General features: G+C 44.1%; 1 protein-coding gene across 1 annotated transcript in view; it reads left to right on the forward strand.

Moving 5' to 3' along the window:
• The window catches only part of phf2 (PHD finger protein 2), a 158,241-nt gene that overhangs the window by 93,816 nt on the left and 37,068 nt on the right, over positions 1–27,357 (forward strand). Inside the window, exons 5-12 of the mRNA XM_070895324.1 lie at positions 2,574–2,715; positions 4,134–4,320; positions 7,536–7,698; positions 12,253–12,340; positions 24,421–24,527; positions 24,661–24,752; positions 25,630–25,719; positions 27,022–27,288. Coding sequence (XP_070751425.1) covers positions 2,574–2,715; positions 4,134–4,320; positions 7,536–7,698; positions 12,253–12,340; positions 24,421–24,527; positions 24,661–24,752; positions 25,630–25,719; positions 27,022–27,288 — 1,136 coding nt within the window. The remainder of the gene's footprint in view (positions 1–2,573; positions 2,716–4,133; positions 4,321–7,535; positions 7,699–12,252; positions 12,341–24,420; positions 24,528–24,660; positions 24,753–25,629; positions 25,720–27,021; positions 27,289–27,357) is intronic.

Here is a 27,357-nt window from a genome sequence, read left to right on the forward strand (position 1 = left end):
GTATTGTGTGTTTCAAATCAGCATAATGTAAATAACTACTATGAGCAACTAGGAGTCATAATGGAATATCAGGCTGAGGCCATAAAATAATTAGGGGTTTCTGATGAAATCAAATAAAAGAGTAAAGCTCCATTGTTTGTTTTAAATAATGTAGATTCTTTCTTTTTTCTTTCATTTGTAAAATCGGAGAAGGCTTCTGCTCAAAACATTAGCCTCGCTTTCAAATGCTAACTGACCTCCTGTACATTTTGAACGTTTTCATTTTAATTTCAGATTTCCAGCATTCATAGTTTTTCTTTTTAACTTTGATATAGGGACTGAAATTGTAGACATCAAAAGGACCTTTTGGCTTGGCTGTTAAGACTAAATACTATTGTTAACATCCTATCAAAGCAGTTCTCCAATATCCAAGTGATGACTTGTATATTCGTTGATTTGAGAGTATTATCCATTGTTACCAGTGGGTGTGACATGAAGGTCATGCAGTATTGAAGTACATTCCACTATGTCATTATTCACTTGTGCTAATCGGTATTATATACACTTAAAAGACATATTTAATGTAGCTGTATGGGAGAATCTGTGTATCATCTCGAGTCATTATGGCCTTGATATTGCTGGAAGGAGAAAGATGCAATGCGCCTGGGCTATTCTTATGTAGTATTTAACACATATTAATCAGGTACAGTGCTGTTTTAGTATCATTATTTTGTATAATCAAGAGATCAATTACTTTCTCTTCAGAATTATAGGCATCCTTCTTTGAATGAAGGTACCTGTATTTACCATGTACATAGCATGTGCTTCTCCTTCGGACTAGTGTTCAGTTGATGATGTAATCGCAATTTTCTTTTTAGTTTTTATTCACTTATTCACACACTATGTGCTGATATCGGCCTTTTTTCATAGAATCATAGAAATTTACAGCACAGAAGGAGGCCATTCGGCCCATCGTGTCTGTGCCAGCCGAAAAAGAGCTATTCAACCTAACCCCACTTTCCAGCTCTTGATCCGTAGCCCTGTAGGTTACGGCACTTCAAGTGCACATCCATATACTTTTTAAATGTGATGAGAGTTTCTGCCTCTACCACCCTTTCAGGCAGTTAGTTCCAGACCCCTACCACCCTCTGGGTGAAAAGAGTTCTCCTCGCCTCCCCTCTAATCCTTCTACCAATTACTTTAAATCTATGCCCCCTGGTTATTGACTCCTCTGCTAAGGGAAATAGGTCTCCCTATCCACTCTATCTAGGCCCCTCATAATTTTAAACACCTTAATTAGGTCTCCCCTCAGCCTCCTCTGCTCCAAAGAAAACAAACCCAGCCTATCCAATCTATCCTCATTGCTAAAAGTCCCCAGTCCTGGCAACATCCTCGTAAATCTCCTCTGTTCCTCTCTAGTGTAATCACATCTTTCCTGTAATGTGGTGACCAGAACTGCACGCAATACTCTTGCTGTGGCCTAACTAGTGTTTTATGCAGTTCGAGCATAACCTCCCTGCTTTTATATTCTATTCCTCGACTATTAAAGGAAAGTATCCCATATGCCTTCTTAACCACCTTATCTGCCTGTCCTGCAATCTTCAGGGTTCTGTGGACATGAACTATAAGGTCCCTCTGGTCCTCTTCACTTCTCAATGTCGTACCATTTATTGTGTATTCCCTTGCCTTGTTAGCCCTCCTCAACTGTATTACCTCACACTTCTCTGGATTGAATTCCATTTGCTACATTTCTGCCCATTTGACCAGTCCTTTGATATCTTCCTGCAGTCTTCAGCTTTCTTCTTCATTATCAACCACACAGCCAATTTTTGTATCATCTACAAACTTCTTAATCATGCCCGCTACATTGAAGTCTAAATCATTGATATATACCAAGAAAAGCAAGGGACCTAGTACTGAGCCCTGTGGAACTCTACTGGAAATAGCCTTCCAGTCACAAAAACCCCATCAATCATTGCCCTTTGCTTCTTGCCACTGAGCCAATTTTGAATCCAACTTGCCACTTTCCCTTGGATCCCATGGGCTTTTACTTTTCTGACCAGTCTGTCAAGTGGGCCCTTGTCAAAAGCCTCGCTAAAATCCATGAAGACTACATCAAATGCACTACCCTCATCAACCTCCTTGTTACCTTCTCAAAAAATTCAATCAAGTTAGTCAGACACAACCTCCCTTAACAAATCCATGTTGCCTATCCTTGATTAATCCGTGCCTTTCTAAATGACGATTAATAATTGTCCCTCAGCACTTTTCCCAATAATTTGCTGACCACCGAGGTTAGGCTGACTGGCCTGTAATTACTCGGTCTGTCCCTTTCTCCCTTTTTAAGCAATGGTACGTTTTAATGTGATTTTATAGCAAATTTGATCGGTGTTTAAAATAATATGGTTAATCGAATCAAAACCCATTCATTTGAAATCATTTCCATTTTGGTAGTTACTGTTTTGCATAACTTGAGTTTATACTTTTAACCCCATCGAGACTACATTCTGTTGAGATTTTGATGACTTTACCCTATAATAAGAGTCTTCAGTCTTTATAGACATGTTTTGCTGTATTCTCACTTTATTTTCCAGGCCCAGACAGAGTTATTGATGTTGTAGATGTCACCAAACAGAAGACCTGCAAGTTGACCATCAAGGAATTTGTTGACTACTACTATAGTGCAAACCGGAAGAGAGTTCTGAATGTGATTAACCTTGAATTTTCAGATACAAAGTATGTTTTTTAAATGTAACAGTTTCTTATAATTTAACCATTGCAAAATGTTGGTTTTGTTGTTTAAAATTGATAGCAAAAATGTCTAAAAAATTATGAAAGGAAAAGATATCTAGCTGCCCAAATAGTATATTGGGTGACCACCATCAAAGCATCATGTGCTTAATTTCTTCAGTGAGCTAAACCAGTTGAAGTTCTTGTCTGTGTTCAAAGAAGCACTCTGTTCTCAATTTGGCTCGAGAAAAAATGTCATGTAGAAGTGAGGCTAACCATTTTTGGGGTTGATGGAATAAAGATAAGCTAATTGAATCCAAATTGCTTAATTTGAATTGTTACTACTTTTATAATCACAGTGTAATTAATAATTGCCTTGGAGAAATGCTCAACATAGACTGTTGCTCTTCTAGAATAGAGGAAGATAGAACAGCAAGTAAAGAGAGAATATTGGTAGAATAACATTTAGTTAAGGCATTAATTATGGGTTTGAATCAGATTTTATTTCTAATTAGAGATTCTAAAATATATATTGTCAAATGTTGCTATAGCTAAAAAATAAAGCAAACGAAAGGATTATCGAATTAGGGACAAAAATATTGGCCCGGATTTTGCGGTCAGTGGCATAACTAGGGATTACGTTGCCGGCATCTGAACTGAATGTGCACTTACCTGCTGGGAACCCTCCTCCGAGAAGTTGCTGTTAGACATCGCGGAGAAGAGGGCAATATAATGGATCACGTGGGCCGCTGCTCCAATCAGCAAACAGAAGGTTTCTCAGTAATGCTATTGGAAATCGTTAGTTCTTGCACGTCAGTCTTTCAAAAGTAACTTACATTTGTGATTATGGAGTCTGCATTTTGTAAGTCATCTACATTTTCATGTTTTTCCTCTCAGCAAAAAGATTTTAAAAACCTGAGAATGCTTTCTTCAAAAATCTAATGGAAGACAGCTCTTTACTTTTCATGGACGAAATGCTGTGGGTCACATGTAAATGCTTCCATTTCCAGCCTCGTATAGCTTTTAAAATTAAATATATTCTTGGATTTGTCAGGCGGTATCGCCTTCTGTTGTGTAAACAGTCCTGTTTGCACCGGCCATAACATTTTCTTACGTAATTGCTGGGCAGTTGGTGGGCAATTCACTCAACTTTGTGGTAGCAATTGGGATTTCAATGTTGGTGCAAATACTCTGTCAAGTCGGACAAATACTTGACAGATCGCAAGTTCCGGACTTAGCACATGTGAGAACTTGCTGTACATTTCAAAGGCGGAATTACAGCATACTCTGGGAGTACGCCATCATACCGACCACAAATTCTGACTTAATTCAGTGGGAGATTAAATGGCAAAAATATCTTAGTCAGAAATTTATGAATATCATTTAACAAAAACTCAGAATTGCATTTCTATTTTTCTTTGCAGAATGTCTAGTTTGGTTGAAGCTCCTGAAGTTGTCAAGAAATTGTCCTGGGTTGATAATTTGTGGCATGATGATTCACTTTTCGATAAGCCAAAAGTTACAAAGTATTGCCAAATAGGTGTAAAAGACAGCTACACAGACTTCCACATAGGCTCAGGGGGCTCTTCTGTTTGGTATCATCTCCTACGAGTAAGTTGAATTTTTAAACAAGAACAGTAACTTGCATTGATAAAGTGGTTTACAAACTTTACAACAAACATAGCCATTAGTCCCTGTGAATCACGAATCGACTGATTCCCGATCTCGCTCCGTATCACTGCGAAAGCATTAGATGGAGTAAAGTTGCTTTTCTGGAGTGTAAGTCAACCTGTACAGTTCTTACATGGTTTCTTCTGACTGGTTATAGAAAAGCTTTGCGAAAGACCTGGAAGTAGGCTGCCTCCCTACTCATTCTCAGTCATGTTATGTTGCATGGCATGGAGTGAAACATAGAAACATAGAAAATAGGTGCAGGAGTAGGCCATCCGGCCCTTCGAGCCTGCACCACCATTCAATAAGATCATGGCTGATCATTCCTTCAGTACCCCGTTCCTGCTTTTTCTCTATACCCCTTGATCCCTTTAGCCGCAAGGGCCCTATCTAACTCCCTCTTGAATATATCCAATGAACTGGCATCAACAACTCTCTGCAGTAGGGAATTCCACAGGTTAATAACTCTCTGAGTGAAGAAGTTCCTCCTCATCTCAGTCCTAAATGGCTTACCCCTTATCCTTAGACTGTGTCCCCTGGTTCTGGACTTCCCCAACATCAGGAACATTCTTCCTGCATCTAACCTGTCCAGTCCCGTCAGAATTTTATATGTTTCTATGAGATCCCCTCTCATCCTTTTAAATTCCAGTGAATACAGGCCCAGTCGATCCAGTCTCTCCTCATATGTCAGTCCTGCCATCCCGGGAATTAGTCTGGTGAACTTTCGTTGCACTCCCTCAATAGCAAGAACGTCCTTCCTCAGATTAGGAGACCAAAACTGAACACAATATTCCAGGTGGGGCCTCACCAAGGCCCTGTACAACTGCAGTAATACTTCCCTGCTCCTATACTCAAATCCCCTTGCTATGAAGGCCAACATACCATTTGCCTTCTTCACCACCTGCTGTACCTGCATGCCAACCTTCAATGACTGATGAACCCTGACACCCAGGTCTCGCTGCACCGCCCCTTTTCCTAATCTGCCGCCATTCAGATAATATTCTGCCTTCGTGTTTTTTCCCCCAAAGTGGATAACCTCACATTTATCCACATTATACTGCATCTGCCATGTATTTGCCCACTCGCCTAACCTGTCCAAATCACCCTGCAGCCTCTTAGCGTCCTCCTCACAGCTCACACCGCCATCCAGTTTAGTGTCATCTGCAAACTTGGAGATATTACACTCAATTCCATCTTCCAAATCATTAATGTATATTGTAAAGAGCTGGGGTCCCAGCACTGAGACCTGTGGCACTCCACTAGTCACTGCCTGCCATTCTGAAAAGGACCTGTTAATCCCGACTCTCTGCTTTCTGTCTGCCAACCAGTTCTCTATCCATGTCAGTACATTACCCCCAATACCATGTGCTTTGATTTTGCACACCAATCTCTTGTGTGGGACCTTGTCAAAAGCCTTTTGAAAGTGCAAATACACCACATCCACTGGTTCTCCCTTGTCCACTCTACTAGTTACATCCTCAAAAAACTCAAGATTTGTCAAGCATGATTTCCCCTTCATAAATCCATGCTGACTTGGACCTATCCTGTCATTGCTTTCCAAATGCGCTGCTATTTCAACCTTAATGATTGATTCCAACATTTTCCCCACTACTGATGTCAGGCTAACCGGTCTATAATTACCCGTTTTCTCTCCCTCCTTTTTTTAAAAAGTGGTGTTACATTAGCAACCCTCCAGTCCATAGGAACTGATCCAGAGTCGACAGACTGTTGGAAAATGATCACCAATGCATCCACTATTTCTAGGGCCACTTCCTTAAGTACTCTGGGATGTAGACTATCAGGCCCTGGGCATTTATCGGCCTTCAATCCCGTCAATTTCCCTAACACAATTTCCCGCCTAATAAGGATATCCTTCAGTTCCTCCTTCTCACTAGACCTTCGGTCCCTTACTACATCCGGAAGGTTATTTGTGTCTTCCTTTGTGAAGACAGAACCAAAATATTGGTTCAATTGGTCTGCCATTTCTTTGTTCCCCATTATAAATTCACCCGAATCCGCCTGCGTTTGTCTTCACTAATCTTTTTCTCTTCACATATCTATAGAAGCTTTTGCAGTCATTTTTTATGTTTCCGGCAAGCTTCCTCTCGTACTCTATTTTCCCCCTCTTAATTAAACCCTTTATCCTCCTCTGCTGTATTCTAAATTTCTCCCAGTCCTCCGGCTTGCTACTTTTTCTGGCTAATTTGTATGCCTCTTCCTTGGATCTAACACTATCTTTAATTTCCCTTGTTAGCCACGGTTGAGCCACCTTCCCCATTTTATTTTTACTCCAGACAGAGATGTACAATTGTTGGAGTTCGTCCATATGATCTTTAAAGGTTTGCCATTGCCTATCCACCGTCAACCCTTTAAGTATCATTTGCCAGTCTAATCTAGCCAATTCGCGCCTCATACCATCAAAGTTACCTTTCCTTAAGTTCAGGACCCTAGTTTCTGAATTAACTGTGTCACTCTCCATCTTAATAAAGAATTCTACCATATTATGGTCACTCTTCCCCAAGGGGCCTCGCACAACAAGATTGCTAATTAGTCCCTTCTCATTGCACATCACCCAGTCTAGGATGGCCAGCTCTTTGGTTGGTTCCTCGTGAGTGAAATAACTTATTAAAGGATTTCAACTTTTTATAAAATCTGAAGACTAAAAACATGCCTCCTACTCCATTATAAAGAAGCTGAACACAACCTTCAGGAGCAGCAGGCTTGTCCCCCTACTGTTCGGGTACTCCCAATGAGCGTTGGTCAGGTAATCATTGGGCCACAGAGCTTGTTTTTCTGTTCAGTTAAATTAACTAATCAAGCTTTATGATATATTATGCAAGTCTTTCTTTATCTCAGCCCTTTGCCCTTTAAATCTCTCTGTCTTGCGACTTAATTTCTCTTAACATCATCCTCGAAACTTACCTCTTTAATCATGTCTGCAGTCACCTCCCCTAATTTTTCATCCATCAGTGCATCGTGTTTGCTTGTCATTTCTGTGAATAAGTTTTGGGATCTTTATTATATTAAAAGTGTTACAAAAAGACCAGTTACTGAAAATACTATATGTTAAATTATTTATGTAGCACAAAATCTATTTGCAAGGTGGCAATAGGAATGTTTTTAATATTAAGTGTGCTATATCTTTGTTTCTTCAGGGAGAGAAAATTTTCTATCTGATTAAGTCAACCTCTGCAAACCTTGCTTTGTATGAAAGGTGGAGTTCATCGTCCAATCAGAGTGAAATGTTTTTTGCAGATCAAGTCGATAAGTGCTACAAATGTACCCTGAAACAAGGACAGAGCCTGTTTATTCCATCAGGTATAACGTTTCATCACACAAATTTCATCTTTAAAAGGGGTATTTTTAGGTGGGTGATTGAGAAGAATCATAAAGGGTTATGTGCAATGTTACCTCTAATTTTTTATTGTACTGAACGGGCCACAAACTCCTTTGGACATGACCTTTTTATCCTTGGACAAATTTTACAACAACAACAATTATTACGGACGTGGTAACAGGGCACTTAGAAAATGATAATATTGAGCAGAGCCAACATAGGTTTATAAAAGGGAAGTCATGTTTGACAAATCTGTTTGAGATTTTTTAGGTTGTAAGTAGCAGAATAGATAAGTGGATGTGGTGCATTTGGATTTTCAGAAGACATTCGATAAGGTGCCACACATGAGGTTATTAAACAAAATTAGGGGTCATGGGATTGGGGGTAATATACTAGCATGGATTGAGGATTGGTTAACGGACAGAAAACAGAGTAGGAATAAACGGGTGATTTTCGGATTGGCAGGCTGTAACTAGTGGATTACCACAAGGATCAGTGCTTGGGCCCCAGCTATTCATAATATATATCAATAATTTGGATGAGGGGACCAAATGTAATATATCTAAGTTTGCTGATGATAGGTGGGAATGTAGGTTGTGAGGAGGATGCAAAGAGGCTTTAAGGGGATATAGATAGGCAAAGTGAGTGGGCAAGAACATGGCAAATGGAATATAGGACCCAAGTTTCCACATGATTTGCGCCTGATTTTTAGGAGCAACTGGTGGAGAACGGACTATCTTAGAAATCGCAATTCTCCACATTTTTTTTTCTGCAGTTCTAGTCAGGTAGAACAGTTCTACTTTGGAACAGAATTTTTTCTTCAAAAGGGGGCGTGTCCGGCTACTGACGCCTGATTTCAAAGTTTCAACAGTGAAAACGTACTCCAAACTAAAGTAGAATGGAGCAAGTGAAGATTTTTGTAGAACTGAAAAAACCTGTTCTACACATTAAAAAATCAGGCGCAGGTTACAAATTAGGCGTCCAGAATGAGGAGGGGGGGGGGAAGGGAAGTCATTAAATTCTACAATAAATCCTTATTTATACTTATACAAATATTATACAAATAAATCCAACCTGAATAAACATTTATAAGCAAAGAAAAGATTAAATAAACCATCTTCCTACCTGTGTGAAAGTGCTTCAGGCAGGCCTTTCGGGACCGAAGGCTGAATGGGCCGGCCCGAGACTTCGGGCAGGGCCCGTCCCCAGCACCAGATTTACAGGTAGGTGGCGTTGGATTGGGTCGGGGAGGTTCGGTTCGGGTGAGAGAGGGGGGGAGGGAGGGAGGGAGAAAGAGGGGGGGGAGGGAGGGAGGGAGAGAGAGGGAGGAAGGGAGAGGGAGGAGGAGGTCAGGTCGGATCCGGGGGCGGGGGCCCGGGAGTCGGGTCGGGGTGGGGGGGGGGGGTGGCGGAGCGGGAGTCGGGTCGGGTCCAGTGGTGGGGCGGGGGGGGGGGGTGGGGCGGGTCGGGTCGGGGGGGTGGGAGCAGGAGCACGGGTCGGGTCCAGTCGGGCGGGGAACGGGAAACGGGAGTCGGGTCGGGTCCAGTCGGGCGGGGAGCGTGAGCGGGAATCGGGTTGGGTCCGGAGGCGGGGGGAGCGGGAGTTTGGTCGGGTCGAGTCCGGGTGGGGGGGGGGGAGCGGGTGTCGGGTCCGGTCCGGACGCAGGGGGGCGGGGGGGTGGGGAAGCAGGAGCTGGCCGTGGGAGGAGCCTTATTCACGCAGCCCCACTGAGGCCATTCGGCCAGGGCAAGGGGCTGCGTGCTTTGGGCCCCTCCCACACAGTTTCGGGCACCTGGAGCTACTGCACTTGCGTGCCCACTGTAGCGCGCATGTGCAGAGGTCCCGGCACTGTTTTCAGCGCAGGGACCTGGCTCCGCCCCCCTATAGCTCGTGCTGCGCTGCGCTGCACCGAGGGCCAGAGGACCTGCAGGGAGGTGGAGAATACGGAGGATTTTTTTAGGCGCACTTTGTGGGCGTCCAGGTGGGGACTGAGCCGTTCAAGGCGCGTGTGGAAACTTGGGCCCATTATGTGGAGAAATGTGAAGTTATCCACTTTGGTAGGAAAAATAGAAAAGCAGAGTATTTTTTAAATGGTGCGAGATTGTCCTTGTATGTGAATCACTGAAAGGTAACATGCAGGTACAGCAAGCAATTGAAAAAGCAAATGGTATGTTCGCCTTTATTACAAGAGGATTTGAGTACAAGAGTAAAGACGTCTTACTGCAATTATATAGGGCCCTGGTGAGACCACACTTGGAGTATTGTGTACAGTTTTAGTCTCCTTATCTAAGGAAGGATATACTTACCATGGAGGGAGTGCAGTGAAGGTTCACCAGACTGATGGAGGGATTGTCCTATGAGAAGAGATTGAGTAGACTAGGCCTATATTCTCTAGATTAGGTCTATATGACACCTAAGTTGTGAGCGGTCTGATTCACCCTCAGACAGATGCTAGGGAGAGGGATGGAGTCGGTGGCTAGGGAACGCAGTTTGTGGCGGGGGCCAAAGACAATGGCTTCGGTCTTCCTAATATTTAATTGGAGAAAATTTCTGCTCATTCAGTACTGGATGTCGGGCAAGCAGTCTGACAATTTAGAGACCATGGAGGGGTCGAGAGAAGTGGTGAGGCAGAGTTGGGTATCGTCAGCGTATGCTGATGTGTTTTTGGATGATGTCGCTGAGGGGCAGCATATCGATGAGAAATAGGAGGGGGCCAAGAATAAATCCTTGTGGGACACCAGAGGTAACGATGTGGGGGTGGAAAGAGAAGCCATTGCAGTTGCATTTTTTGGCTACGAATCGATGGATAAGAATGTAATCAGGCGAGTGCAGTCCCACCCAGCTGGACGGTGGTGGAGAGGAGTGGAGGAGGATGGAGTGGTCAGCTATGTCAAAGGCTGCATACAGGTTGAGAAGGATGAGGAGGGATAGTTTACCTTTGTCATAGTCATAACGGATGTCATTTGTGACTTTGATGAGAACTGTTTTGGTACTGTGGCCGGGACGGGAACCAGATTGAAGGGATTCAAACATGGAATTCCGGGAAAGATTTAGGAGGTGACAACACATTCAAGGACTTGGAGAGGAAAGGGAGGTTGGAGATGGGACGATAGTTTGCAAGCACAGTGGGGTCATGGGTTGGTTTTTTGAGGAGAAGCGTGATGACGGCAGATTTGAAGGAGAGGGGGGTCAGTACCTGAGGAGAGAACCGTTAACAATGTCAGCTAACATGGGAGCCAGAAACGGAAGTTGGGTGGTCAGCAGTTTAGTGGGAATAGGGTCAAGGGAGCAGGAAGTGGGTCTCATGGACAAGAGGAGCGTAGAGAGGGCAAGAAGCTTTAGGTGACAAATGTTTAGCAATATATAGTACAGAATGTGCTTCTTTACAAATGTGCATTTCAGTAGTTAAATATGGTGAATCCTAATGAGTAGATAAGCATAGGGGTATATTTTCCACCATTAATTGTAGTTAAAAAGTAAGTGTAGGGCTGTTTATTCATTGCTTAATATTCATTAAACTACTACAGCTGCAACATCCAGAATCCGGAACTCCGAAAACCGGACACTTTGCGCATAGAAGATGGAGTCGTCTGGAATCTGGAAATATTGTCCAAAAACTGGACAATTTTGAGGCAAAACCTGAACTCTGGCGTGGATTCAGTTGAGAATTCCGGATTTCAGACAAGAAAATCAAGATTGAAATCCGGAATCCTCAACGGGTTTTGCCACTCAAAACCCGTCATGGATTCTGTCAAGGATTCCGGATTTCAGACTTGGTTTTCTTTGAAGAGGAAGCAGAGTTAACGTCTCAGGTCAATGAACCTTCGTCATCGACCCGAAATGTTAACTCTGCTTTCTCTCCACAGATGCTGCCTGTCCTGCTGAGATTTTGAGCATTTTCTGTTTTTATTCCAGATTCCAGCATTTTAGCAGTATTTTGCTTTTCTATTGATTTTTCTTGTCTGAAATCCGGAAAAAACCCAAAACCGGCATGGATTTGGTCCCGAAGATTGGGGATTTCGGATACTGTACCTGTATACATTCGCTTCTACAGTAGGGTTTTCCCTCTTTATTATACAGCAGTTGTCATATATTTTAGTATATATGCTGCAGCTGCTTTGGGCCTTGAAAGTATAGTGATTTAGAATGTTTGTAAAGATGATCATGATTTCCAATTATGTGAAAGAATTGAATTGAACAAAATTCCAGTTCTTGGAAAGTGTAAGAATGATATCCAGAGCAACACAAGACTAACAGAAAAGTAAAATACTGCGGATGCTGGAAACTGAAATAAAAGCAGAAAATGCTGGGACTCTCAGCGGATCAGGCAGTATCTGTGAAGAGAAAAACAGAGTTAACGTTTCAGGTTGACGAAGGGTCATCGACCTGAAATGTTAACTCTGTTTCTCTCTCCACAGATGCTGCCTGACCCGCTGAGATTCCAGCATTTTCTGTTTTCAAACACAAGATGACAGATTTGTGCTAGTAATGTCTTCTGATCAAATGGTAACAAACTTGTATTACTTTATAAATAGGTTGGATTTATGCAACATTGACTCCAGTGGACTGCTTGGCTTTCGGAGGACACTTTTTGCACAGTCTAAACATTGAAATGCAGTTGAGGTATGGTTTTCTTTAGTTTTACAGTAGTAAAACTACTATTCAAGCAAGCAACTCTGTTCTGGGAAATAAATCTGAATGTCTGTGATTAGTTAATGACAACAGAGCTTACCCAAATATGATCTTATTGAGAGACAACACAAAATGTCCGTTTTTGGACCCAATACAGAAAAATACACTGATTCATTGTTAAATATTAAGTTTTTCTAAGACGCCTTGATTTATATATGGAATACTTTCCTTTATTAGTCGAGGCATAGAATACAAGAGCAAGGAAGTTATGCTTGAACTGTATAAAACACTGGTTAGGCCACAGCCAGAGTACTGCGTGCAGTTCTGGTCACCACAATACAGGAAATATGTGATTGCCTACAGAGGAGACTTATGAGGATGTTGCCTGGACTGGAGAATTTTAGCTGTGAGGAAAGATTGAATAGGCTGGGGTTTTCTTTGGAACAGAGGAGGCTGAAGGGGTGACCTTATTGAGGTGTATAAAATTATGAGGGGCCTAGATAGAGTGGATAGGATGGACCTGTTTTCCTTAGCAGAGGGGTCAATAACCAGGGGACATAGATTTAAAGTAATTGGTAGAAGGTTTAGAGAGGATTTGAGAAGACATTTCTTCACCCAGAGGCTGGTGGGGGTCTGGAACTCACTGCCTGAAAGGGTGGTAGAGGCAGATACCCTCACCACATTTAAAAAGTACTTGGATGTGCACTTGAAGTGCGGTAACCTACAGGGCTATGGACCAAGAGCTGGAAAGTGGGATTAGGCCGGATAGCTCTTCGTCGTCCGGCGCAGACACAATGGGCCGAAATGGCTTCCTTCCGTGCTGCAAATTTCTATGATTCTATGTGTTAGTGACCACTTCCTTACCAAAAATATCTGTACAGTATTTTATAAAAATACAACAAAGATCCAATCCTTTCCTCCCTCCTATTGCTCATCTGCATACTGTCCCTCAGTGACATCATCTATAGGCATCTGTTTGTGTTTGCTTCCATATCTATGCTGACAACATCCAGCTCCATCTCTCCGTCACCACCCTGACTCCACGATTACCACACTACTATCAGACTGTTTATCTGACATCAATTCAGGAATAACCCAAAACGTTTTCCCATTTAACATCAGCAGGACAAAATCTCTCTTATTGCGTTCCCACCAAATACTCATCATTTTTGTTCCCGATTCGAGTCCCCTATCCAGCTGCTTGCACAGGCTGACTATGACCATGTACAATGGTGTCCCATTTGATTCTGAGCTTAACTTCAGACCCCAATTCCCATACATCAATAGGATTGCATGTTTCTGTTTCTGTAGCATTGCTTTATCTACTGTTACCTCATTCCCAGCGATGCCAAAAAGCTTATCCATGCTTTCACTACCTCCAGTGATTTTTCCAATGATCTCCTTGCTGCCCCCCCACCACCAAAACTCCTCGCTACTCAAATCCCACTCCAGAGACTTGAGCACATAAATCTAGGCTGACACTCCAGTGTAGTGCTGAAGCAGTCTAACTGTCTGAGGTGCCGTCTTTCGGATGAGACATTAAACCAAGGTCCCATCTGCCCTCTCAGGTGAATGAAAAAGATCCCGTGGCACTATTTTGAAGAAGAGCAGGGGTGTTATCCCAGGTGTCCTGGCCAATATTTGTCCCTCAATCAACATAACAAAACAGATTACCCGGTCATTATCACGGTGCTGTTTGTGGGAGCTGTGCGCAAATTGGCTGCCGCGTTTCACACATTACAACAGTGACAACACTTCAAAAGTACTTCATTGTCTGTAAAGCCCTTTAAGATGCCTAGTGGTCATGAAAGGGGCTACATAATTGCAAGTCTTTCCTTCCTCTCTCCCCTCCCCTCTCCTCTCCTCCCTCTCCTCTTTCCTACACAAATTCCGACTCACCCAAAGCTCTAACAAAGCTCCCCATCTGCAACGCCAGGAATAATCACCTAGTATTGTATTTAAAATCTTAGTTCTGCCCGCACTTCCTGTTTACAAAACCCTGTAATACCGGTTTATGAATTTATGAAAAGGAAATCATGCTTGACAAATCTTCTAGAATTTTTTGAGGATGTAACTGGTAGAGTGGACAAGGAAGAACCAGTGGATGTGAAATATTTGGACTTTCAAAAGGCTTTTGACAAGGTTCCGCACAAGAGATTGTTGTGCAAAATTGAAGGACATGGTATTGGGGGTAATGTACTGACGTGGATAGAGAACTAGTTGGCAGATAGGAAGCAGAGAGTCGGGATAAACGGGTCCTTTTCAGAATGGCAGGCAGTGACTAGTGGGGTGCCACAGGGCTCAGTGCTGGGACCCCAGCTATTTGCAATATACATTAATGATTTAGATGAAGGAATTGCGTGTAATATCTCCAAGTTTGCAGATGACACTAAGCTGAGTGGCGGTGTGAGCTTTGAGGAGGACGCTAAGAGGCTGCAGGGTGATTTGGACAGGTTAGGTGAATGGGCAAACGCATGGCAGATGCAGTATATTGTGGATAAATGTGAGGTTATCCACTTTGGTGGCAAAAACACAAAGGCAGAATATTATCTGAATGGCGGCAGATTAGGAAAAGGGAAGGTGCAATGAGACCTGGGTTGTCATGGTACATCAGTCATTGAAAGTTGGCATGCAGGTACAGCAGGCGGTGAAGAAGGCAAATGGTATGTTGGCCTTCATAGCTAGGGGATTTGAGTATAGGAGCAGAGAGGTCTTACTGCAGTTGTACAGTGCCTTGGTGAGGCCTCACCTGGAATATTGTGTTCAGTTTTGGTCTCCTAATCTGAGGAAGGATGTTCTTGCTATTGAGGGAGTGCAGCGAAGGTTCACCAGATGGATTCCCGGGATGGCAGGACTGACATATGAGGAGAGACTGGATCGACTGGGCCTGTATTCACTGGAGTTTAGAAGGATGAGAGGGGATCTCATAGAAGCATATAAAATTCTGACGGGACTGGACAGGTTAGATGCAGGAAGAATGTTCCCGATGTTGGGGAAGCCCAGAACCAGGGGACATAGTCTAAGGATAAGGGGTAAGCCATTTAGGACTGAGATGAGGAGAAACTTCTTCACTCAGAGAGTTGTTAACCTGTGGAATTCCCTACTGCAGAGAGTTGATGCCAGTTCATTGGATATATTCAATAGAGAGTTAGATACAGCCCTTACGGCTAAAGGAATCAAGGGATATGGAGAGAAGGCAGGAAAGGGGTACTGAGGTGAATGATCAGCTATGATTTTATTGAATGGTGGTGCAGGCTCAAAGGGCCGAATGGCCGACTCCTGCACCTATTTTTCTATGTTTACTAAACCTTGCTTCTCATTGTCACTCTTTACATCACATTTTTGTGTCAACTTTTTTCCATAGATAACATAAATGTAAACATTTCATAACTTAATTGTGCAATCTGGCCATCGGATGGTGCTGTTTTCTAATGTTCAAAATAAGAGTTTAAATAAGATTTTAAAAAATTAAATGTAAAGGAGCAGGGGTAGCGATGGGCATGAGAGGGTGGGAAGACGGGAAGCCTGGGTAATTGAGGGAGGGGATGTGAAGGCAACCATTGAGGGCCATATTTTCCTCATAACCCCATCCTAAATGTAGCTGATAGTCGTTTGTGACTCCTTTGCCCGTCGAAACACTTCATGCCATCCAAAAGGAAAAAGAAAAATACAAGGAGAGAGGCAGAAGAGAACAGAGAGAAGAAAAAAAAAGTATTACCACTGCCAACCCAATGTTATCACATGCCCAGTTTATCTTTCCACCACTGTCGCACCTGGCACTATCCTCTTAGCGGTCACACATCCCGTCACCCTTCTCCCACTCATTCTCGGACTACCCTCAGTGATCCCATACTCTGCTACCTCCTTCCAGATTCTCGTACCCTATTCCCAGTGCTTACAAGCACCTAGACTGCCCTCCATTGTTCCCACATCCCACAATTCCTCTTCCCCCAGACCCTCTCATCCCCTCCAGTAGTCCCTCCAGTAGTCCCACAACCTATGCTCCCCATTCCTAATGCTTCCACACACCACAAATTCTCTCCCACATAGCTCCTGCCTCCTATTTCCTGCAATCCAATTTGTAATATATTTCTAACCATCAAAAATATAGCAAGAGATAAAAATAAATAAATAGTTGAATGAACATTTAATTGTAACTGACTTAGAGTTTCCAAACAAATACTCACGATGTAATGTATGCACATAAGGTCTGCCCACCACCAGAGGGCACTATCGGCGGAGGTCCTTGGGTCATAGGTACACTCGTGCTGGGCCTGGTATATAACCGGAATTTCACCTTTGTATCTTCACTTCTGGAAGCCATTAAAGACTGATACCTAGTCACTGGCTCACAGTACGGAGTTCATTGCATCATTTCATACACCACAACTAGTGACGAGGCAAATACGAACCCACGCAAAAGTATGGCGAGCACAGCATGATCGAGTACTGTTGGAATTCTCGAGAGATTCAATGAGGGAGAGAATTGGGGAGATTTCACGGATCATCTTGACCAATATTTTGTGGCAAACGACCTAAACAAAGACAAGAATGCAGAGAAGCGCAGGGCAGTTCTTCTCACCGTCTGTGGCCCCACGGCCTATGCACTCATCAAGAATCTGCTTTCACCCACTCTTCCTACAGAAAAGGATTACAAAGAACTGTGTGCTCTCGTTCGGGAACACCTTAAACCCACGGAAGGAATCCTCATATCCAGATATCGCTTCTATACGCACGTTCGTCCAGAAGGCCAGGACGTAGCGGCGTTTGTTGCTGACCTGAGATGTCTTGCAGGGCCTTGCAAATTTGGGCCTGCGTTGGAAGACATGCTGCATGACTTTTTCGTGATCGGGGTCAACCACGAGGCGATCTTAAATAAGCTGCTGGCTGCGGAGACGCCAGACCTCAGCAAGGTCATCACCATTGCCCAGGCTTGCATGTCCACGCAGAAAAGCATGAAGCAGATATCGCGACAGGAACTCCACGGCAAGTACTGTGTACAAAATTGAATTGACGACTGGCAGAGCTGCACATGGCAGGGCCTACTCAACGTCGTATGCGAGAACGGGAGCCGCTTAATGCCTGCCATTGGGCGCAAATCCGAGCTCAACGTGCAGGAACAGTCACCGACCCCATCAGTGCCTCTTCAGGCACTATGTATGCAGAGGGTGTGTGAAAACTGGGCATCTTCAGCGGACGTGTCCACAGCAGATCAAGCGAGCTGCAACACACCATGTGGATGATGATCAATCCAGTATGGATCTGACGATGCAGCCTGAAGCATTTGAGAGCTCCTAGGAGGAAGTGTACAGCGTACGTGTGTTCCTAACAAAGAGGCAACCGATAATGATGGAGATAAAATTAAACGACGTGCCAGTTTCCATGGAATTAGACACTGGTGCGAGTTAATCGATAATGAGCCAGAGAACTTTCGAAAAGCTTTGGGAGACCAAGGCAGAGAGACCCAAGCTGAGTCCGATAAATGCAAAGTTGCGTACCTACACCAAAGAGCTCATACCAGTGATCGGCAGTGCAGCAGAGGGAGTGTCTTACGAGGGAGTGGTTCATGATTTACCGTTATGGAATATCCCGGGCAATGGCCCATCATTATTCGGCAGGAGTTGGCTTGAGAAAATAAAGTGGAAATGTTACGATATCAAAGCTTTGTCATCAACGGATGATGATTTGTGTGCTCAAGTGCTGAGCAAATTTCCCTCAATGTTTGAACCGGGAATTGGCAGCTTCAAGGGAGCCAAGGTGCAGATTCACCTCGGCCCAGACGCAAGGCTCATCCATTACAAATCCAGGGCGGTCCCGCACATGATGAGAGAAAAGGTTGCAATCGAATTGGACAAGCTACAACGCGAGGGGGTCATCTAACCAGTTGAATTTAATGAATGGACCAGTCCCATTGTTCCGGTGTTAAAGAGCGACGGCATTGTCAGGATTTGTGGAGACTACAAGGTCACGACCAACCAAGTTTCGAAACAAGATCAGTACCCGCTATTGAAAGCTGATGACCTGTTTGCAACGCTAGCCGGGGGAAAATCGTTCACCAAATTGGATCTAACGTCGGCCAACATGACACAGGAACTGGTTGAATCATCAAAGAAACTTCTGTGCATCAACACGCACAAAGGACTGTTTATTTACAACATTCGTTCGGCGGCAGCTATATTTCAGAGAAACGTGAAGAGCCTATTGAAATCCGTCCCTAGGACTGTGGTATTCCAAGACGACATTCTAGTCACAGGTTGTGACACCGCCGAGCACCTGCACAATCTGGAAGAGGTTCTGCATCGTCTGGACAAAGTGGGACACGGGCTGAAACATTCGAAGTGCGTTTTCATGGCACCAGAGGTCGAATTCTTTGGACGAAAGATTGCTGCAGACGGAATCAGGCCTACAGACGTGAAAACAGAGGCCATCAAAAATGCGCCCAGGCCCCAGAATGTTCGTTCCTGGGTCTTCTCAACTACTTCGGTAACTTCTTACCCAAATTGAGCACAGTATTAGAGCCTTTGCACAAGCTGATCAGGAAAGGAAACGACTGGGTGTGGGGTGAACTTCAAGGCAGAACCTTTGAGAAGGCTAGAAATCTGTTGTATTCCCACAAGCTACTGGTACTGCATGATCCATGCAAGCATCTAGTTTTGACCTGTGATGCGTCGTCCTATGGGGTCGGCTGTGTACTCCAGCAAACCAATGAGCCAGGCAAACTACCACCAGTTGCATACGTGCCTCGAAGCCTGTCCAAGGCGGAAAGAGCCTACTGCATGGGAGAGAAAGAGGCTTTAGCATGTGTTTATGGGGTAAAAAAAATGCACCAGAACCTGTTTGGGCTTCGCTTCGAGCTGGAAACCGATCACAAGCCGCTTATATCGTTGTTCTCAGAACACAAAGATATCGATACCAACGCATCGTCCCGCATCCAGAGGTGGGCATTGACATTATCTGCCTATGATTATGGCATTCGCCATAGACCAGGCACCGACAACTGCGCTGATGCATTGAGCTGGTTACCGTTGCCCACACCGGAGGTGGAAACGCCAATGCCCGCAGAACTACTCATGGTTGCCTTTGAGAGTGAAGGGTCGCCTGTCACTGCTCAACAAGTTAAGACCTGAACCAACCAGCATCCGACCCTATCGATTGTGAAATGTTATATTCTTAATGGGGACTGGTCTGCCATCCCCAAGGTACAGCCGTCGCAAAGATGAGCTTTCCATCCAGTCCCACTGTTTACTGTGGAGTAATCATGTTGTAATGCCCAAGAAAGGCAGGGCGAGATTTGTACGCATCCCGGTATTGTCATGATGAAGATGGCCTGGCATTGACTCCTTAAGAGTCATTCGTGCATCAGTGCAGCACTTGCATGCAGTTAAGCAATGCCCCAAAGGTGCTCTGCTCAGTGTGTGGTCATGGCCATCCAAACCGTGGTCTAGAATCCACATCGACTTTGCGGGCCCCTTCCTCGGTAAAATGTTTTTGGTGGTAGTGGATGCATACTCCAAATGGATAGAATGTGTGATCATGTCATCCAGCACTTCCACTGCCACCATTGAGAACCTGAGAGCCATGTTTGCCACACAAGGTCTGCCAGACATCATTGTCAGTGACAACGGACCGTGTTTCACGAGCCTGGAGTTTCAAGAGTTCATGAAACGCAACGGCATTAAACACGTGTGAGATCAGCCCCGTTCAAACCCACGTCCAATGGTCAAGCGGAGCGGGCAGTTCAAACTATCAAGCAGAGCCTGAAACGCGTAACTCACGGTTCCTTGCAGACATGCTTGTCACGCCTATTGCTCAGTTACAGGACAAGGCCACACACGCTCACCGGGGTCCCGCCTGCAGAACTATTGATGAAGAGAAGTCTCAAAACCAGGCTCTCTCTAGTCCATCCTGACCTTAACGATCATGTCGAAACCCGACGTCAACGCCAGCACTGATATCATGACCGCGCCGCAGTGTCACGCAACATATCTGTAAATGACCCAGTGTATATACTTAACCATGGTCAATGGCCCAAGTGGCTCCCGGGCAATGTTACGAATGAGGGTAACCGGGTGTATATGGTTAAGCTCAAGAATGGGCGGATGTGCAGGAAACACATTGATCAAATCAAGCTAAGACACACTGACGAACCGGAACAGTTGGAAGAAGCCGACCAACCAACTCGCGTCCAGCCATCAGAAGAACCCAATGTGGTCAACGCCCAGCTCCAAGTCGTGAGAGACTCGGAAAGCACTGGGATTGTACTGAGACGGTCAACCAGGGAGCAAAGGGCTACGGACCGTCTGAATTTGTAATATGGACTTGTGCCAAGAACTGGGGGGTGGGGGGGTGGGGGGATGATGTAATGTATGTACATAAGGTTTGCCTAACACCAGAGGGCACTATCATCGGAGGTCCTAGGGTCATAGGTACATTTGTGCTGGGCCTGGTATATAACCGGAACTTCACCTTTGTATCTTCACTTCTGCAAGCCATTAAAGACTGACCAGGAAAATGAGTCTGAACATTCCTACATTATTCCTAATAAAAATACCATTTGACTTAATTAATCACCATAGATCAGTGGTCCTAATTATATACATTAAGTAGCATAAAAAACATATCCTCGAACTCACCATAAGAAAACATTCAGGAGGTGCGTGTGTGTAATATCTGCATGTATTTCCTGGCAACTTTTTCTATTTCTATTTGCACATTTAGAATGGAAACTTTATGTGAACATGTCACCCTGTAATTACACCCTCGCAACTGTGTTAGTATTGTTCCATCTCAGCCTGTATTGCACTCCAACCAACTCTACTTCCCAAACTTCCATAAGATTTGCTATTTTTATATAACTAATATAAAATCAAAGTGCGTAGGTATGTGTGTATATTACACGTGTGTGTCCTAATCCTGTTATCCTCTGCTGTCTACCCTCACTTCACTTGAAGTCCACACTTGGGGCCCAAGTTTCCACATGATTCGCGCCTGATTTTTAGGAGCAACTGGTGGAGAACGGACTATTTTAGAAATCGCAATTCTCCACATTTTTTTTTCTGCAGTTCTAGTCAGGTAGAACAGTTCTAGTTTAGAACAGAATTTTTTCTTCAAAAGGGGTCGTGTCCGGCCACTGACGCCTGATTTGAAAGTTTCCACAGTGAAAATGTACTCCAAACTAAAGTAGAATGGAGCCAGTGAAGATTTTTGTAGAACTGAAAAAACCTGTTCTACACATTAAAAAATCAGGCGCAGGTTACAAATTAGAACGAGGTGGGGGGGGGGGGGGGGGAAGGGAACTCATTAAATTCGACAATAAATCCTTATTTATACTTCTACAAATATTATACAAATAAATCCAACCTGAATAAACATTTATAAACCACGAAAAGATTAAATAAACCATCTTCCTACCTGTGTGAAAGTGCTTCAGCCAGGGAGAATTCTGCAGCCGTTCGTGCCGCTGAGTGGGAGCGGGAGGGGGAGGGAGAGAGGGGGGGAGGGGGGAGGAGAGAGAGGGGGGGGAGGGGAGGAAGAGGGAGAGGGGGGGGGAGAGAGAGAGGGGGGGGGGGAGAGAGAGGGGGGGGAGGGGAGGAAGAGGGAGAGGGGGAGGAAGAGGGAGGGGGGGGAGAGAGAGAGGGGGGAGAGAGAGAGGGGGGAGAGAGAGAGAGGGGGGGAGAGAGAGAGAGGGGGGGAGAGAGAGGAGGGAGGGAGAGAGAGAGGGGGGGAGAGAGAGAGAGGGGGAGGAGGGAGGGAGAGAGAGGGGGGGGGCGTTGGGTCGGGGAACAGGAGCGCGGGTTGGGTCAGTGGGGGGGGGGAGCGGGTCTCGGGTCGGTGCGGGGGGGGGGGGGGAGCGGGTGTCGGGTCGTCGGGGGGGGGGGGGGAGCGGGTGTCGGGTCTGGTCAGGCGGGGAGCAGGAGCTGGCCGTGGGAGGAGCCCCAGTGAGGCCATTGGGCCAGGGCTAGGGGCTGCGTGCTTCGGGCCCCTCCCACACAGTTCGGCGCCTGGAGCTACTGCACTTGCGTGCCGACTGTAGCGCGCATGTGCAGAGGTCCCGGCACTGTTTTCAGCGCCAGGACCTGGCTCCGCCCCCCCATAGCTCGTGCTGACTGCGCCGAGGGCCAGAGGACCTGTAAGTAGGTGCAGACTACCGAGGATTTTTTTAGGCGCCATTTTAAGCGCGAAAAACGGGCGCCCAGCTCGGAAGGGCGCCCTTTTTTTTTCTTGTGGAAACTTGGGCCCTTGGTCTTGACTCCACCCCTCTTCCCATACAACACCATTGCATGTAAAAATTGTGATGCACTTGTGCACTTTCTGTCTACAATCTTCACGCCTTGCTACAAATTTTTGATCACACTTTTCAACATTTAACATTAAAACTGCCTATATAATCAGTTGTAATGGGAATTCTCTATCTAAACAGCTACCGGAAATGCAGCCACTGCAGACTGTGGGCACTAGCAGTGCAGACCAAGTTTTCAAAGTGTATCTTCCAACTCAGTTGCCTCTTGTTTATCGAAAAGCGTGTTTTCATCAGTTGACGTTGGGCAAAGCCACAGGCAATTTATTGATGTGTATTAGGAAATAAATGTTAAAAAAAAAATCAAATACGACTGCAATTCACAGATAATTGTAGGACAGATGTATCACAGCACCATATGAATTTAAAATCATTGTGTTTGTTGCCGTTCTTTACGCTTACAGCTGCCCACAGATCTCTTGTGGGTTTTTGAGTGGCAACTTATGGTTCCTAGAGATAATTTCCAGCACGCTGCCTGTCAGATTGAAGAATCCTCACTGAGACACGCAGGGGGTGAAAATGCCCAGTGTAGCGATTAGGGGCGGTGACCAGCTGGGGCTGGGACTGCCAGCACAGAAGTCCTACCCCCGCCGCTGAATTGGGCTGACTGCCCCTCAAAGGCAGTGGAGCGCAATCTCAGGCGCTCTACTTCCTTTAAGGATGGTTCCCGGGGTGCCACTGGGCAGGGAGCGAAACGCTACGTGTTTGCTTAAAGGGGAGGGCCGCTATGCACTCTGCAAGGCCCCTGATGGCCTCCATGATGGCGGCCCCAACCACGCTAGGGTTGCCATACTGGTGCCGACCCTAAAGTCGGCAAGCCAGTGAAGGTGGCGGCAAGGGGCGCAGGCGCCCTCACCTTTTAAGAACTGCCCCGAGAGCAGATGTCGGCCAGCTTCACGACCCGCAAAGCTGCCATTGACATCCACTCGTGGCAGTCTCGTGGCCCGCAGGGCAATTTCCCCCGCGGGACGATTAAGGGTCGGCACTGGGCCTTGAGGGGTCGCCGCGCACGGCGATGATGTTGTGGCAGTGCCTTCGCAAACTTTCAGGCAGTTTCCCAGGAGCCTGTGGCATCCCCGTCCCCCCTCCTGGGCAAAAACCCTCTTACGCCCCTTGGAGGCACTACCAGGCCTCTTTTTTAAAAAAAGGGGGGCAATTTCGCCCCCGCAGAGTCCAAACCAGAAAGTATAAATTAGAATATTGTGTTCATTGTAAAATTATGTACAGAAAGAAAAATAAAGAAAGAGAAAGCTGAGATTGAGAGATAAAAGAGACAAAGAAAAGTTTTTTAAAAATTACATTTAAAAGAAAATCTCCAACAATAATTACATTCTGAATCAATGAGACTCCACACTTTTTTCTGTGCCAGAGAGGTTGTTTGGCAGCAATTAAGATTTATCATGCTGTTAAACTTGCACTAATACCTGAATGCACCAGCTTTTGCTGGCATGTTTAGTGGATAACTAGTGGGTAAGTCATGTAATTTCATGCCCTTAATGTATTTCAATGCCAAGTCGATCGGCGAGGTATCAGTGTAGCTGGTAGAGGTACTTGTGGAGGAGCAGGGCAAATCGGACAGCAAATTCCGGATTTCTGTGTTTAACTGCATATGTGCAGGCTCTGGACGTTGCTGTCTGATTTGCTCCATAATAACGGTGAGCGCTAATAGCCTCACCATTATTCTTAGCACAAAATCTGGGCCATTATATAATTCTAGATCATGTTGATTAAACTGCTTGTTCCTGCAGCTAACTTTAATTTGATTTTATTACAGAGCCTATGAAGTGGAAAAACGACTGAAAATTGGCAGCCTTATCAAATTTTCAAACTTTGAAGTCATATGTTGGTATGTTGGCAAATATCTGCTTGAAACATTCAAAGGTAATGTGAAACAAAAAAAACCTACTTTTTCCAACCGTGTGACATAATTCTTTAAAAGTTTTCATCTAATGCTTTATTTATAATGGATATTAACTGATACTGATGGTATTATTGGTTTCTTGATTTTTAATAGGTTTGCACAAATCTGGAAATCAGCCTCCCTCTTATCTCGTACAAGGAGCAAAAGCTCTAAATGGCGCTTTCAGGTCATGGACCAAGAAACAGGTAAAGGATGTCATGCTTTCTTGCAGTCATTGAGTACTGTGGGAATGTAATCTGGTGGTAAAAATTATCAATTTTTCAAGTTTATGCCCTCCGCCATATTGGCCTGAGATGATTTTCAGGCATCAGGTTGGCCACCTAAAACGGACGTTAATCCCCTTGGCTATGCTACGAGGGGCCTAACACCTGTTTTAGGACACCTCGGAAATTTGGCTGCCCCAAGTGGCAGGTTTGAGGCCTGCTCTGCTCTGTTTTGGTAGCGTGGATGACCCCTAGCAAGCAGCTTGTCTCCAAAAAGGTAAGTAAAAATGTTGTCATTTTTATTTTGATGTCGAGCCAGGAGGAGCTCCTGCACTTCTGACAGCCGTTGACCACGGCAATCAGCCCCACCCCTGCTGTCCTCCCTACCTGGGACTTACCTGAGGCTGCTGCTGGCTCAAGATTCAATCCACCTGAATGGCGAGCTGACTGTGGAGGCACGACAGGTGCTGGCAGGTCACAGGTCACGCAGAATATTTAGATGAGGGCTGAGACCCAATTTTGGGCCTTTTGGTTCGGGTGCATGCTGCCTGTGCAGCACCAAGTCTGGGCATGAAAACGTTTCCAGACTAATTTCTACCCCATGCATTTGAAAGAACAATTATATATATATCCAGTCCCCCTTTGAAAGTTACTGACAGATGTAATTTTGGAAGTTACCTTCTGACAAAGACCACAGAAGCAAGACATAACCTTGCATGTTCCTGGTCATTTGGATCTAGGCATTTCATAGGCTGTGAACACAATTAGTGACTGGTGAGTTCCCTGTAGAGATCCTCTCCATTACCTGCAGTTAATATTTAGCAGTTATTGACCACCTGCATCATATTTTCATCTGTAGGTTATAGCTGATCATGAAGATGAGATTCCAGAAATTATTAAAACAGCACAACTTATTAAAGAATTTGCCAAAGAAATACGAATAGCAGAGGTGAGTTTCCTTTCATAATCTGACTGCAATATTTTATTTCTTAAATGTGTTGAAGAGTAAAGATATCTAATAATGATCACGTTTTTGTAATGTTCTTTATTAAGTTACATTTTGCCCCAAGATATTTTTATTTGATCAGTAAAGATATTACATTATTACATACATTTTCTTACTTAAAAAAGTAAATATGTTGTCAGGAGACCTTTTAATGGAATTGAATGGCACTTCATGAAATCATATTTTTCCCCAGCAATATGGATTTTACAAAGTCAAATGAATTTTCAGTTATGTCCATAATATGTACCTTTTTAGGGGTTAAAGCTGCAGTATTTCATAGGAACTTCTAATATTTTAGAATAAACAGTTTAATTTTTGCGAGATGTAGTTTGCAGCTGGCACAACATTGTTAAAAATGTGCTTATTTTTAAAACAAAATGGAGAAAAAAGAAAACTTGATTAAGAATCCCTCGTTATAGATCATCAGTGATGTCATTCTTTTTATACATTATTATCTGGAAGATTCAGACTCATCAGTTCCTGAGGATGTTTTCTGCAGCATCACTGGAACACCTAGACGTCCTTGCACTGCTAGACCCATACATGACACTGTACAGGGATGAGATATTTCAGTTGGCAAAAGAAAAGTAGGTGGAGTCTCAGTAAATGTTCTAACAGTGTGTTCTGTAATGTTGCTGTATTTTCAGACTCTATATTTTTGCATGGTATTATGATAAATGCCATTCCAACAAATAATGTGAAAACACTGATGTTTTCTATAAGGTACTGCAGCTTTATATGAAAATCTCTTCTGGTTGTACATATATATGATATATGAACACTTTGATTAGGATATGGGTAACTTTTTAAGAAAAAGTACTCATTTTAGTTAGACTGAAAATTCAGTAGTTGCTACAGAAACACATTTAGCATTTAGTACAAATAAGTATTCTTAATTGAATGCATTTGAAATTCTTGCCCTCAAATGAAGCCTCTGCAAGCTTCACACAAGCAAATTCTCCTACTTTTATTTTTATTTTTTAGCTATATTTGATAGAATATTAAAATGAGTCTGACGTTAGAAAAGCATAACTGAATATTACAAGTAAAAGTCACAATATGTTAAGGACAAAGTTTATTCATGATTGAACCGCATACCAAAGAAGAAAGTATTAGGCCTCCTTTTGCTGTTAGATATTTGATAATAACACATTTGGAAAAGTTTTTTCAGATTGGATGTCAATATTAAACCTGTCAGTGAATTACAAAACTGTATTATATTTTCCAATTTTTATCTTCTCACAGAATGCACTTAAAACAAATGAAAGTGAGGTGAGTGATTTAATCAGTACAGGCAAAAGCCCCATTGTACCTGCCAAACTCCCAGCACACACAGGAACAGCATCTATTGAAAAGCCAGAAAAAAAGAAAGCTTCACGGGCCAAAGAAGGAGGAAAGAAAAAAGGGAAGAAAGAAAAAGAAAGTACAGCATTAGTTCCGAACCTTGATATTCTTGAGGCACATACAAAGGAGGCTTTGATTAAAACTGAAGTGCCAAAGAAAGGAGGAAAGGTGAGTTTTTTACTAGATTACAAGTTTATCCATCTTTCTACCTATCGCTTAATATGGTTATTTATATAT

This window comes from Pristiophorus japonicus, chromosome 12 (genome assembly GCF_044704955.1).
Source record: "Pristiophorus japonicus isolate sPriJap1 chromosome 12, sPriJap1.hap1, whole genome shotgun sequence".
In the NCBI taxonomy this organism is placed as follows: Eukaryota; Metazoa; Chordata; class Chondrichthyes; family Pristiophoridae; genus Pristiophorus; species Pristiophorus japonicus.